The sequence below is a fragment of the Blastocystis hominis genome (assembly GCF_000151665.1).
Source record: "Blastocystis hominis, Singapore isolate B (sub-type 7) whole genome shotgun sequence assembly, scaffold_0".
In the NCBI taxonomy this organism is placed as follows: domain Eukaryota; class Bigyra; order Opalinata; family Blastocystidae; genus Blastocystis; species Blastocystis hominis.
The window spans coordinates 483,891-497,866 of NW_013171815.1; the positions used below are offsets into that span (position 1 = coordinate 483,891).

General features: G+C 53.1%; 4 protein-coding genes; 2 read left to right on the forward strand and 2 right to left on the reverse strand.

Moving 5' to 3' along the window:
* Positions 1 to 3,386: 3,386 nt before the first annotated feature.
* Positions 3,387 to 5,095, forward strand: GSBLH_T00000141001 (uncharacterized protein; the record flags this gene model as incomplete). XM_013038302.1 has 9 exons in its annotated part: positions 3,387 to 3,474; positions 3,507 to 3,602; positions 3,631 to 3,726; positions 3,757 to 3,856; positions 3,887 to 4,086; positions 4,116 to 4,391; positions 4,422 to 4,813; positions 4,844 to 4,921; positions 4,953 to 5,095. 6 exons carry the CDS (start codon positions 3,387 to 3,389, stop codon positions 4,226 to 4,228), a joined length of 693 nt encoding a protein of 230 aa, XP_012893756.1. The 3' UTR covers positions 4,229 to 4,391; positions 4,422 to 4,813; positions 4,844 to 4,921; positions 4,953 to 5,095.
* A 3,453-nt stretch (positions 5,096 to 8,548) lies between these two features.
* Positions 8,549 to 9,843, forward strand: GSBLH_T00000142001 (uncharacterized protein; the record flags this gene model as incomplete). Its single annotated transcript, XM_013038303.1, has 3 exons — positions 8,549 to 8,766; positions 8,798 to 8,874; positions 8,906 to 9,843. 3 exons carry the CDS (start codon positions 8,549 to 8,551, stop codon positions 9,841 to 9,843), a joined length of 1,233 nt encoding a protein of 410 aa, XP_012893757.1.
* Positions 9,844 to 9,906: 63 nt separating this feature from the next.
* Positions 9,907 to 11,176, reverse strand: GSBLH_T00000143001 (uncharacterized protein; the record flags this gene model as incomplete). The annotated part of the gene is made up of 6 exons (XM_013038304.1): positions 9,907 to 10,332; positions 10,362 to 10,622; positions 10,659 to 10,784; positions 10,814 to 10,916; positions 10,948 to 11,015; positions 11,048 to 11,176. 6 exons carry the CDS (start codon positions 11,174 to 11,176, stop codon positions 9,907 to 9,909), a joined length of 1,113 nt encoding a protein of 370 aa, XP_012893758.1.
* Positions 11,177 to 11,576: 400 nt separating this feature from the next.
* Positions 11,577 to 13,779, reverse strand: GSBLH_T00006028001 (uncharacterized protein; the record flags this gene model as incomplete). Its single annotated transcript, XM_013038305.1, has 8 exons — positions 11,577 to 11,710; positions 11,744 to 11,791; positions 11,860 to 11,931; positions 11,960 to 12,466; positions 12,502 to 13,030; positions 13,067 to 13,255; positions 13,290 to 13,623; positions 13,700 to 13,779. 8 exons carry the CDS (start codon positions 13,777 to 13,779, stop codon positions 11,577 to 11,579), a joined length of 1,893 nt encoding a protein of 630 aa, XP_012893759.1.
* Positions 13,780 to 13,976: the final 197 nt, after the last annotated feature.

Genomic DNA, 13,976 nt, shown 5'->3' on the forward strand with positions numbered 1-13,976 from the left:
AACGCGCAGCGAAGATGAAGCGCGCGCCGCCTCGACGGAGCAGAAAACCGCGGAACACACTTTATGGAGGGACGTGGATTCCAGAAATCGGGGCTATTTTGTAGCTGCGTCATTTTTCGCTCCTGCTGCTGGACGAATTATTCTTGGCGGTTTTATTCTTCGTCTCGCTGCTGCAGCCCTCCTTTTTCACGCTCTTCTACTTTTCCCTCTCCCTCCTCATGCTGTACATCCCCGCGGGGACTGCGATCTAGAATGCGGCCGTCGCTGCTGCACTCGACGTCGATGCGAATGAAAACCTGCCTCCACGTCGTTCTCTTCGTCAACGTTTCCCTGGTTTCCCTCTTCCAGTTCCCGCTCATTCCGGACGGTTCCCGCGGGGGACGGGGGTTCGTGCTGTTCCTGCGGTTATTCGGGATTTCGAAACTGACGACGAATTCGATCGAAGGAATGGCGAAGTGCTTCGGAAACGGAATCGACTCCTCGCTTTCCGAGCTCGTGGAGTGCCCGAAGTACTGGGAATTGCCCGGAATGGGCGTCTACGCCGTGCTCCTCGCCGCGTACTTCGGTTACGTACCCGTTGGCGGGCGTTTCAAGCGAAGGAAACGCTGCTGGCGAGTCCGGGATACAAGCGACTCCACGATCGCGTCGAGCAGGATTCCGCGGGGAGCCAGAGCCGCCACGACACGCTGATCAACGGATTGGTCGCGGGGAACCTGGAGCACTGCAAACGTAGAAACGGGGAAACCGAGTCACGTGGCAGAGATGCGGAAGGTGGAGCAGCAGCTCTATTGGATGCTGCGAAAAACCGTCCGAAAAGTGGAAATCGTGGAATCCGCGGTCTACCACGAAGGTTTCCACGGTTCTGCGCGTGAACGATAGATTTGGCGGCAAAATACGTGGCGCCGACGTCGATAACCGCGGAAGTTTTATCGGGTCATTCCTGCCGAATTCGCTGCGAATTCGATCGAAACGCCCCCCTCAAGGAGCTCACCGGCGTGCTTCTCTCCTGCCGTTCCCGCGGCCATGTCAGTTTCCCCGGTTTCTCCGATGTAGTCTTCCCGCGGTTCTGCGGAGTCCTGCGAATACTATTACACGTGCGACGAATGTTCGGTGAGTCTGGAGCGAGAATCGCGGTTTTTCGAGCTGACGCTGAACGTGCTTCGCCCCGCCTCGCGGTTTTCCCTCTCTTTGTGGTGCATCTACAACGACCTCCGCATCACTTCCGCGGTTACCATCGACTCTATTGAAACTCCCGCAGAGAGTGAGTCTCCCGCGGGAATGGACATGAGAGTCGTGGGAGCCGAGATTCCCGCGGAAATGGGTATGAGAACCGTGGAAAGTGAAACTCCCGCGGAAATAGATGCAAAAACCGCAGAGAGTGAGATTCCCGCGGAAATAGGTACGAGAGCCGCGGTTCCTGGAAGGGATCCGATAACCGCGGTTCCGCTGGCGTTTTGCTGCCTGCTTCGGGAGAGCGAGGATCTGAACCGTCTGGATCTCCGCGGGGATTTCGCGGCGGTGTGCGTGGATTCGGCGCGGCGCGAAGTCGTGGTCAAGACGGCGAAGAAAAATATGGCGGTTCCGTGCGCGCGAATCTGCGACGTGTTCTTCGTGGACCAGCGGGAACACAAAGGATTGGCGATTTGTGTACCTTGTCAAATTGCGCGTCAAACGAAGCATTTGACCGAAATGGGGCGAAGATCCCTCCTTCTCTTCGCGCCCTGCGATCCCTCCTTCTCCCGCGAAACACTATTCCAGACCCTCAACCCCCTCCTCCCCTTCCCCTACGTAGGCTCCCCGCGGGACTGCCAACTAGACGGGAAATCCCGCGGTTCGCCGCGCCGAGAAGGATTCGCGGTCGCTCCCGCGGAAAATCGGGGACTACGTGCGCGGCTTCGTGGACGCGCCGGACAGTTTCCAGAGCACGCTGTAGGGATTCCCGTGGGGATTGAGGCGCAGCGACGCGCTGCGGCAATTCGAAACGGTGATTTCCCTGTTTCTCTTCGTTTTGTTCCTGACCCGCGGGGATCTGTTCTCGTATCTGTACGTGCTGCTTCTGCTGTGTCTGGGCCCGCTGTCGCCGCTGTCGCTCCCGCGGGTCTTCGCGGATTCCCTGATTTCCCTGATTGTGTTCTCCGTTTCCCTCCGGTTCCTCGTGCAAACCCCGATCGTCTGCCAATCCACGTCCCCCGCCAGCGGCGCGTGGCGGCTTTTCTTCGCCGTACCGCCTTTTTAAAATATTCCCTCCCTTTCAGCCCAACTGCGACGCCGCGCGAAACCCCGATCACTTCCAGCCGCTTTTCATTTTCTCCTTTTTCAAGACCCTCCCCGCGTTTAACCCGCCCCGCGGTTCTTCCATGCTCTGGGACCTCGCGCTGATTCTCCTTCTCTTCATTTACCGCGTTTTCCTCGGCGTATCCCCGCGGGAATCGTGTGAAATAGATGTGCAATCTGGACGGCGAGGACCTGCTGAAAACCGCGGAAGCGAAGCGAGAAACCGTGGAACTGGAGGAGAACCTCCGGTCGGTTTCCCTCTTTGAGAGTCCCGCGGGGAAGTTTCGATTTTTTCCCGCCTTGAATGAGTAGTTCCAACCTTCAGAAATGGTGGAAACAGAGGTCCTTCGTGCAGAAGTTCCGCGGTTTTCTGCAGTCTCCGTACCGCACGGGGCGAAGCTACCTGCAGTATGTGGGATTCCCGCGGTTCTGTGTAGGGAAATGGTGGCGATTCAGATCGTTTCGCTTTTGTTTTCGCTTTTTTTCATCGCGCGCGCGTTGAACGTGTCCATATCCGTGCTTTTTCTTATTATTAATTCCCGCGGGGATCTTAACGGCAGTGTTCGGAATACGCGAACAGTCTGTCGACGAATCAGCTGCAGTCGAGCACGGTGTTCTTCGTGATTCTCGCGGTTCTGAGCATCGTTTTGGAGAAATACTTAATGCTGCGCGTTCGACTTCCATTCGAATTCGATTTTCTCTAGGCTAATCTTCCCGCCAAGTTCCTCACGCACTGCCTTTACGCGGTTTTCCTTCTCATATCCTTCTCACCCATTGAATGTCCGATTGGTTGCTTCATTCCGCGGTTTTTTCGTGTTTTGCGTGCCGTTTTGGAGCCACCGCAACTGGGAGTCCAACAAAACCGCGGAAATCTACGTCTGTCTGCAGCTGCTTTACCTCGCGTTTTCCGCGAAACAGATCCAGTTCGGGTTTGTGTTTCTGTGTTCCGCTCCCACCCAGCTATCCGGAGCAGGCCACGCACGTGCAGACGAAAACCGCGGAAGACGTTTCCACGCTAGGATTCTACTGGTACAAAGTAGGAACAGTGTTCCGTCTGGAACACAGATCGCGTCGAGCGTTCCGTTCCTCTACGAGATCAACACGCTGCTGGAATGGACCACCGCGCGCTCGGTTTTGCCCATGAACGCCTGGTTTTCGCTCGAGGAAATCCACCGCGTTCTCTACCACGCGCTCTACCAGGTTCCACGTTTCCACCTTCTTCGGCGTAGAAGAAAACCGCGGAGAAGGACGACGTCTACCACGGCGCGCTGCCGCGCCCCCCGCGGGAGAAGCTGCTCAACGGCGGCGTGTTTCTCGCGGGAATGATCGTAGGATCCCCGCGGGGATGCGACGTAGCTGCTGCTGTGCCTGCCGCTGCTTCTGTTCTCGTCGTCGTCGCCGATGCTCGTCGAGAATCCGGTGCGTTCCACCGGCCTCGTCGTCGATTTGGTCGTAGAACCGCGGTTATCCAAAAAAGCGTAGAACCGCGAACAGACCTTCCGGCTCGTCGAATTCGCCGACATTCTCTCCGTCCGCTTCGCCTCCCGCGGGGAATTCGCCGAGTGGTCCGCGATGTTCACCAGTGGGGATTCCCGCGGGGACTGACGCGCAGCGGTGGTGGAGGGAAGGAACCAATCGGTGCTGAGCGACGCCTGGGCGAAATCGGCCCAAATTCTGGAATTCCCGGAGTGGATGCCGAGTGGGTGGGAAATCACGGAGCCCGCCAAAACGAAGCTGCGCGAGCAGTTGTCGCGGGACTGCGACGGTTTCAGCGTGGTGGTGTCGATGGAGTTGTCGCGGGAAAATCCGGCAGTGGGGGTTTTGGCGGGAATGGGAGGTAGGACACGAAGACAACCGCGGCAAAATGGGAGGCGAAGTTATCGCGGGAACAGTGCGAATATCCGAATGGAGGGAAAAAATGGCGGGAGTTTCCTTCACGAAACGGCCTTTTTAGATGCGATCCCCGCGGATGTCGTCAGCCAATCGAATTCGACGAATTCGACGAATGCAATGAGCCAATCAATGAGTCAATCAATGAGTCAAAATGGTCAAAATGGTCAAAATGGTCAAAATGGTCAAACGTGGAAACGCACCCATTACATCGAAATTCCCCATTTGTCCGGTTTCTCCGTTTCCCTCATGTTCAGATTCCCGCGGTTATTCTATCTCTCCAATTCCCGCGAGATTCGGTTCGTCGACAAGGAAGAACCGCGGTTCGACTCGCTCTTCGTACATCGAATTCGATCGAATTCATCGTAGTTGTCCACGACCCGCGATTCTTCCGCGATGATGTGGGGCGTTTCGTCACGGCGGAACACTTCGGAATTCGGCCATGTGCAGATCCGCGCGGTGAACGATCCCGTTTTGAACTGTAGGATTGGAGAGAGGGCTCGAGGGAAGCGTTCGTGGCCGCAGAATTCAGCATGATCGGGTTTTTAGACTCGACGAACGTCGGAATCGTGGGATTGTATATGGCGATCATGATTACCGTGGGGGGTGTGGTTCGACAGTTCCTATTGCCGAAAGTGGGTGAGTTGATGTGGGAATTGGAGAAATATGTGAAGAATAGATACACAAATATACCTGATCCGACCCTCCTGTTGAATCTGGTCCATAGTGAATATATGTCTCGGTACAGCAATTACAAGTGCGGAAATGGGGAAATGGATGAGGAATAGGGGACATTTCAAGGATGAAAAGAAGGTCTACGAGTTGCTGATTCGTGTGTTCCGATCGCCAGAGCTGATCGTGAAATTGACAGAAATGCATCCGGGATCGAGAAGTGTACGAAAGATATTGAATCGTGAAGAAGAAGTAGAATGATATGTTTGTTGCAAAAATACCGTTTTTTTCGATTTCGACTCTAAATAATACAACGATCTGAAAAATGAGCACGGCAGCAAATGCAACGTGGGGACTTCATAACGGCTAATAGGTTAGCATCTCCATTAACGATAACGAGATCTATGCAGTTTGCAAAGCTTGCAAAGCAGTAGTTCCGCAAAAGGACATGAAATTACACGAGGGGCAGTGCTTGGCGCTAAAGCAGCGACGCTCCAAAGTAAGTCTTGTCATGGGGTCTGTAATTCGAAGGTTATCGGTTTGCTTTTTGATATCTATTCGGGCAGTGAAATTAAACGATTAAAGTGTGCGCGTATCTCTGTGCTTATTTTTAGTTTGCCCACTACAGTTCCTTCTAGGTCTATTCCCCCTCTTTCGACCTTAAAACCTCTGGCAATCCCTAAATCCCCTTCTCCTCCACCCTCAGCAATCCATTCCCCCAAATCGAACACTGTTCACACGTCACTGAACATCCACGTGCTTGCCCAGCGCAGCCGACTCCCTCCTACAGGGAACACGCAGAATACGCCGGGCATGCCGGGCATGTCGAGCTTGCAGAATACACCGACCGCGGGAAGCACCATAACCGCGGGGAGCGACTCTCCCGTGCTGTCCGAAGAGGAGAGGCAGCGGCAACTTCGCCGCGAGCAGCGGCAGCAGCGCCGCGAAGCGCGGGAACGCGAGCGCGCCGAACTGGATCGCGTCGAAATCCCCGCGGTTCTCCCTCCCTCCCTCCACACCGAGAACACTATTCCACCCGTACCCGGAACACCCCCCCGAACCGCGGGATTTTCGCAGAACACAATTCCCCACTCGCCCAGCAGCCCCTTCCGAACCCCTGTTTCCCCGAAGAACACTATTCCACCCGTACCCGGAACACCTCCCAGAACCGCGGTTTCCTCTCAGAACACAATTCCGCGGCCCCTCGGCAGCCCTCTCCGAACCGCGGTTCCCTCCCAGAACACTATTCCACCCGTGCCCAGCAGTCCGCCTAGAACCGCGGTTTCTTCGTCCGCGGTCCCGGTGACCATTCCCTCCCTGCTTCCCGCGGAACCGCCGTCGTCTGCGGATCCCCGCGGGGCGTCGTCGGACCGCGTGCGGCGGGAAATGCAGCTGCGGCGGCTGCGCGAAGAACGCGATCGGCTGGTGGCGGCGGAGGAACAGCGGAGGCGGAAGGAGGAGCAGGAGCAGCGAATTCGAATGGAAATGGAGCGGATCCGGAAGAAGGCGGAGGAGAAGCGGCGGGCCGAAGAGGAGAAACGGAGAATCCAGGCGGCGGAGGAGAAGCGGCGCGTCGAGGAAATCACCAAGCAGCGCCAAGAGGTCGAGGCGCGGCAGCTCAAAGAAAGACTCGAATTGAAGCGCGAAGCCGAGCGCCGCCGCTCCCCCTCGCCCCCGCCAATCGGGGAAACCGGGAAACCCGAGGAAGCACACGCGTCCCCGGAGCCCCAAAACGGAGAAACCGGACAAGTGCAGGGTTCCACGGTTTCCACGGTTACTCCAGTTTCCACGGTTACTCCGGTTTCCACGGTGTCGCTGGGCTCTCCCGCGCGAACGGGTCTGCTGTCTTCGTTCGCCGGGTTTTTCGCCGCCCGATCGCCCGCCAAGGATGAAACTCCCGCCAAAAATGAAACTCCCTCTAAAGACGAAACTCCTTCCAAGGATGAAACTCCCGCGAAACCGGCGGCGGCTTCGCTGCGCGCGCGCGCCTCGAATTCCCGCGGTGTGTTTTCTCCGCAGTCCCCCGCGGGGAACCGTGCGGTCTCTCTGGGATCCCCGCGGGACTCGCTGCTCACGTCGCTGCCGCTGGTGAACGCGTCGTTCGATCCGTTCGCCGTGGATTCCGACGTGGACAGCGAGGGCTTCCCCGCGGTTCTGCCCGCGTTCGAGAATTCGATGGAAGATTCGGTGGCGAATCCGTTTGGGCGGGAAAGCGTCGTGCTGCGAAGACTCGACGCCCACTCCGAGGCCAGCCAGGATTCCGCCGAGAAAACCGCGGGACCCGTCAAACTGAACCCCTTCGACGATGAAACGCCCGAGGTTTCCCCGCGGAACCCGACGGATGAGGAGGCGAAACGCCCGGCAATCGTGGTGAATTTGCACCCGACGAAGGAGGAATTGAAACCGAATCCAACCGTTGTGAAACTGAATCCATTCGACGATGAAACGCCCGCGTCCTCCCCGCGGAACCCGTTCGACGAGGACGTGGAACCGAATCCGCGGGGCGTGAAACTGAATCCTTTCGATAATGAAACGCCTGCGTCTTCCCCGCGGAACCCGTTCGACGAAGACACGAAACCCGCGAAAAAGGAAGCGAAACTGAATCCGTTCGACGATGAAACTTCCGAGTCGTCCCCGCGGAACCCGTTCGACGAGGACGTGAAGCGAAACCCGCGGGTGGTGAAACTGAATCCTTTCGATAATGAAACTTCCGACTCGTTTGAAACGGACGTGCCAGAAATCAGCCCGATTTCCCTCCGCGAATCTTTCTCCCAACTCGCGTCCGCCGCGGAGAAACGCACGCAGCCCGCACCAACGAATCCATTCGGAACACAAACAGGAACACAAACACAAACAGGAACACAAACACAAACACAGTCACAAACGCAGTCGAATTCGAAGGAATGCATCGAAACACAAAGGAACACAAATCCAAGCGAGGCAGGAAACGAATCGAGCGGGGAAGAGGAGGAAGTGACGGACGATCCGGAGTACGCGAACGAGCGGCGCGACTTGCGCTCGATGTTCGAAGTGTACCAGTCGAACCGAAACGGTCGCACCGAATCTCTGCGATGAGATGTAGAGTGGAACGTGTTTATGATGCGGTTCCGAGCGGGCATTGCGTGCAAAAAGTGGTGCTCGAATGGAACGTCCCACCACACGGTGGTTCGCTATGTGGAGGAGGAGGACCGTCGATTTGTAGCCGATTGTTTGCTGGGTTTTGATTGGATGTAGATTGAATACGAGCATAAAAAGGTGCTGGTCAAACGAAAGCCCGCCAAAATCGGGTTTGAAGAGATTTCGCTGCTGCGGAATATTCCGGGAACCAACTCGTTTGTTATAGAGTATGAAAAGTGGGAGGCGAAAGAGCGGAGTGAGATGTAGGCAATTGGTGCTGGAATGTTTCGACTTCGTGGGCAAGGTTAGTCTGTTTGCGGGTATTCAGAAGTTGATTGTTAATCCTTAATTTTCTTTTCTGTATTGTTTGTTTGTTTGTTTGTTTGTTTGTTTGTTCGTATCCTTGTTTGCTTTTTTGAAGAGTTTTGGCGTCAGGTGAATATCATTATGTCCTTTCGATTTTATCAAAGGATCGTCCCCTTGGTTTTAAATCACCAGAGATTTTTACCCCAATCGATTACGCCCGTTTTTCAAAGACATTTTTCTCACAGTGTTGATTTTTATATTGTCGCTAGCTTATCACTAGAATACGCGAATGGAGACTGAAAATCCTTTAAAAGAACCTGAAAAAAAGGAAGAACTTTTAAAAGAGGCAAAGAGTGAAGAAATTAAAGAAACAAAGGAAGTGAAGGATGCAGAAACTGTAAAGAAGCCATACTATGTTGGAGCGCACGTTAGTTCTGCTGGAGGTGCGTTTAATGCTGTTGAGAATGCTAGCTTAATAGGAGCCTCTGCATTCGCTCTCTTTTTAAAGTAGGCTCTATCCAGCATTTCATAAGTGAAGATCTCAAAGACAATGGGCGATGCCGAGTTTGAAGCCAGGAGTCGCCGAGAAATTTAAGGAAGCCATGACTAAGCACAGTAGAGATTGTTATTTCTATGTGAACATCAGACTTCACAGCCGATCAAGTACTTCCTCATGGGAGTTACTTATCGAATATTGGAACAATCGACGAAACTCTTTACGAAAAGGCACGCACAGCGATGCTGGAAGAGTGCAAACGCGTCGAGGCGTTGGGTTTGAAATACCTCAACGTGCATCCCGGCTCCACGAGCGGGAAATGTTCGAAAGAAGAATCGATTGCCCAGATCGCGAAAGCGATCAATTTCATTCATTCTCAAACCTCCTATATGACGATCGTTCTCGAAAATACCGCGGGGGGCGGAGGCACTGTGGGGGTGGACTTCGCGGAACTTCGATCGATCATCGATAAAGTGGAGAACAAAAATCGAATCGGTGTTTGTATTGACACATGTCACGCTTTTGCGAGCGGAATGGACCTCAAAAAGAAGAACGGAATCCAGTCCATCGTGGAAGAATTCGACAAAGTCGTCGGCTTGTCGTATTTGAAGGCGATGCATTTGAATGATTCCATGGGCGCGAAGGGAAGCAACGTAGATCGGCACGATCGAATCGGGTACGGATATCTCGGATTGGATCCGTTCCGACAGATTATGAATTGCGATGCGCTGCGCGGAATTCCGCTGATTTTGGAAACGCCGCATCGCGACGACGCTGCGTATGGCGCGGATCATCCGTGGGCGAAGGAAATTGTGCTGCTGCGCGGGCTGGAAGGAAAGGAAGAAGTGGAGGAGATAAACAAGGGAGCGATTCAAAGCTTCTTTGGAAAGAAGGGAAGCAAAAAGGCTGCAAAAAAGAAGGGCGAAGAAAAAGAAACAAAAGAAAAGGATGGAGATCAAGACTATAAAGAAGAAGAAGAAGCGAAGAAAGAACCCGCCAAACCAAAAGAATCGAAACCCAGAAAAGCGTGCAAACCAAAGAAAGCAACGAAAGAAAAGAAGGAAACATCCACAAAGAAAGCATTATGAACAATCCATTTATCCATTCGTTCCAACTGCTTTTCCTGATTGTTGTTTCTTTCAACAAACAATTCACTTTTTCTGTTTCTTCGCCGCTTCTTTTCCATTCGCCGTTCGTTTCTGCGATTTCACCGTGAAGAACGAATCCATTCGCTTCTGCTGGCACTTGCTCCTCGCCTTGATCAACCGATCAATGTAATTATCCACTCGTTCCGCATTGAATCCCTTCGCATCCACCAGAAACTCCACCAATCCCTTCCGATCCACCTCCCCAAACTTCACCTCGATCTCCTCCGCGGGCGTTACCAACGGGTTTTTAAACAACTCACGTGCTTTCTGGTACGGCCAGTTCTCGGGAACCTGGTATTTGTCCGTAAGGTTCTCGATCACTTTCTCAATAGTCCGGTACTTTTGGATGAACTGATACGCCTTCACCTGGCCAATTCCGCGAATTCCATCGCAATAATCGCATCCGCACAGAATGCACAAGTCGATAAACTACAATTCACCGCGGTTTGGGATCCCACTTCGTCCATCGAGAGCTTCATTGCCTCCAAAACCTCCGCCAAATCCACTTCCAGAATGCTCTGCGCGTCTTTTTTGGCGCCCTGGCTCTTCGTGAGATGGCGAATCAGCACCGGCGTTCCAAACGTCAGACTGTCCATATCCTCGCTCGCCATCGCCCACACTTTCTTTTTCTTCGCAAGCTCCGCGCATTGCGATTCGGCTTCGCTCGCCGCATCGATCACGGGAACTCCCATCAAACGAAGCAATTCCTTGCAGTCGTTCTATTCACATTACAAACAAACACACAGAACACAAACGATATGACCACCTTCCATATGCACCGTTCGCTTGCTCAGTTTCTCGATTTCTTCCTGGTTTTCCGCTTCTTTGGCGTCTTTCAACTCTTCTTCCGCCTTCTCGCGCAGCTGCTTACGGCGCTCGAGCTAGAGGAGAAAAAAAGTAGTGAATATACTTCGTTCTGTTTCATTTCTGGAGGCTTGCCCTCGAAAACAAACACGGGCTTGATTCCATCCTCCATCAACTTGATGGTTTTTGACAGAATTCCCTGAATATGGCTGGATATCAAATATCTATTTCAAAATGCACCTCGTTACTTCGCCCTCCGCGTTTGTAAGCATAACCGATGCAAACTGATTATTCATGCGAATTGCCACCTATATTGGATACTAGCAATGATACCGAGTACGAGGGACTGATAGATCATCACACTGGCATCAATCGCAATCATACGCCCGATATACCTCTTCGACTCTACTTCCTTCATAGCTTTCGGAGCGTAGGCCGTAATGAGCTTGGAAAGGCCCTTAATTCCCATGGCAATTCACAAAAAGTATTCCTATTTGACATCCTCTCTATCCACTCTGCAATGTGATAACAAACAGTTGAACCCATCAACAAAACACCGTAGTGCTGCGGTCGTACGAGGTGAAAAAGATTTCCTTCAAGCTTTGACAGACTTCACTCGAAAACAAATTATCTGCACAAATCAACGCAAGAGCATCATGACATACTCAGAAAGCTAATCCTCCGAAGAGACGAGAAAATCGTGCTATCTTGAATAAACACTTTGAAGGACGGATAGAAGGTATCATCGATCAAGTTGTCTAATCAACATTTCCCTCCCTTTTCGAATACTATCCAGAATGATTGAGGACAGGCGTGGATAGTTTTTCAGCGCAACTAACAATCGAAAAGCCTCCATCGTCGTAATCTGGTTATCTACTCTTCATTCTCCCCACGAAAATCAAGCTTGTTAAATCCAGAGTGCGGAGAAAATAATGCGGATAGCGATCGAACAGCAGAGCCAGATCCATCGAGAAGTAGGCACATTCCCGCGGACTCTCGGTGCCTACGATGAATTCTGTGTCATTTTAATGCCAACATGCGTTTTGCAGCGTGATTTTGGCTGCGAACCGGAAGGGGGAGATGGCTACGATCTTTTCCATCGTTTCATCCGAAATCGGCTCTATTTCGGTCATTCCACAATTCCAAAAATACGGGTGTACACGATGAGCGACTGGTACGGCTGATTCATCAGCTCCGAGAAGAATGCCCGATCGGGCGTTTCATCTACCTGAAACCCCCACGAAACTCCCACTCTCAAACGGCGCGATTCCGCCCACCGAAACGCCCATCGCCGCCAGCTCCGCGATGGTCCCGCGGATATTTTCCGATTCCTCCCTCCCGATGAAACTCCCTCCCAGCTGGATGAGTTTTAACCGCGGGAATTTCTGGATGCGGGTGAGGAAAAACCGGAGAATTTCGCGGATTTCCCGCGATTCCAGCCCCTGATCCTTCAGCGCCAAAAACTCCAAATCCCCGCAATCCTCGAGCAATTCCAGCACCCAATTAACCGCGGTTCCGTTCAGTTGGCACACGCCCGCCGAGGGAATGAACCGCGGTTCTTCCTCCCCCGCGGGAATCGGCTCCGCGGAATACGGACAGTCGATCGGGAACAGTCCGATCAGCGAGATCCCCGCGATTCTGCAGCTCTGAAACTCCTCCCTCCATGGATTCGGTTCGGAGTTCCACGGGAATTCGGCGCGGTTTCGCAGCGCCTCCGCGCTCTGCCTCAAAACCGCGGTGAGCTCGTCCCGGTGGAATCCTACATGGGAGTTTCCCCGTTTCCCCACCGCGAACCGCGATTTCTTCGTAGAGCGCCAAACTCCACGGCAGAATCCAGTGGCTTCGCTCCGTTGCCGCCAAAAGCGAGGCTTCGTCGAAGATCGAGTCTACTGACCAATTCCCCGCGGGACTCACACTCGAAGAGATGCTCGAACCGCGGGACCGGCTCGATTTCCGCGGTGTACGCGTAGAAAGCGAGGGAATTCGCGTCCCCCTCGCAGACGGGCGAAGAACCGCGGGAATGGGCGGAGAGGCAGTTGGCGGGAACGAAGAAGTGGAGATGGCGGGAAAGCGGGTGGAAGGAGGGAATCGTCAGCGTGACGAAACGGTCACTTCCCGCCAAATTGTACGAAGACACGATTCCCGCGATAAAATACCGATGAAACGCCCCGCGTAGAAAATTGGGGCGATTTTTGGACTCGGAAACGTAGAACTGGAGAACCGCGGGATTGACCCCCACGGTGGCGAGGACGGGCTGGTCGTGAACCGCGGTTAAAAGGGCGGAAAGCGCGGGAAACACGCGTCGATAATTCCTGAGGAAATACTATTCCATATGGACGAAGAAATAGAGAAAAAATACGCGGTTGCAAGCGGTGCGCGGACACTTCTCGCGCGTTCCGCTGTAGGGACGGTATTCCTTTTCGAGACAAAGGCCTTTTTCGTAGACGTAGCGCAGAGCGCTCTCTAATGATGCACCATCGCAAGTGTCCGGAGAGAGTGCGTGTCGATCCACGACACAGTCGAGAAGTTGCTGCACACTGAAGGGTTGCTGTGTGTCACAAGGAGAGAGTGTAAAAATGTACATCCCATAAGGGGTCCTGTTCTTTGTGTTTCATGTACAAAAGTGATGTTACCGCCACTGCCCAGCTACTTGCACACTTAATAGACGGATCGATATCCACAATGGGAGCGAAAAAGCTTCGCCAGTCCGCACTTTCAGGAATCTCTTGTATTTGCGGTGGCTTCTCAGGAAACTCACTAGGATCAGGAGTCGGATAACGATTGTTCATCATGAGGTATTTGCGGAAGCGAAGTTCCGAAAAATCGGAATAAAACGAGTACTGCAGATCGATTCCTGTTAATCGCTCCGCTGCCTCCTTTTTCCTTGCATTCTCTACGAAATTCTGTCTTCGGCTTCTAGCGATCAACACAAACACAAAGCAGCAACGCATATTCGTCGTCCTTGTATCGCTTGCCATAGGATCTCACAAACTGGTCAAAGTTGGAGATCTGTGATACAGCAAACGTTTGCAATCCTGCGGTGAGACAGAAAAGAAAAAGGATCGCGAGCATAAAAATTGAATGCCCCTGCCGTGATTCGAACACGGGTTATCACGGCCACAACGTGATGTACTAACCAACTATACTACAGTGGCACCTGTTTTAGCTTCATTCTGGGGCTATTTGTAGTGCAGCCCTTGTGAGCTTCTGTTTAATATGGATGGGTATTAAATGTTTTTACAACCAAACAGGAGGGTACGGATTATAGT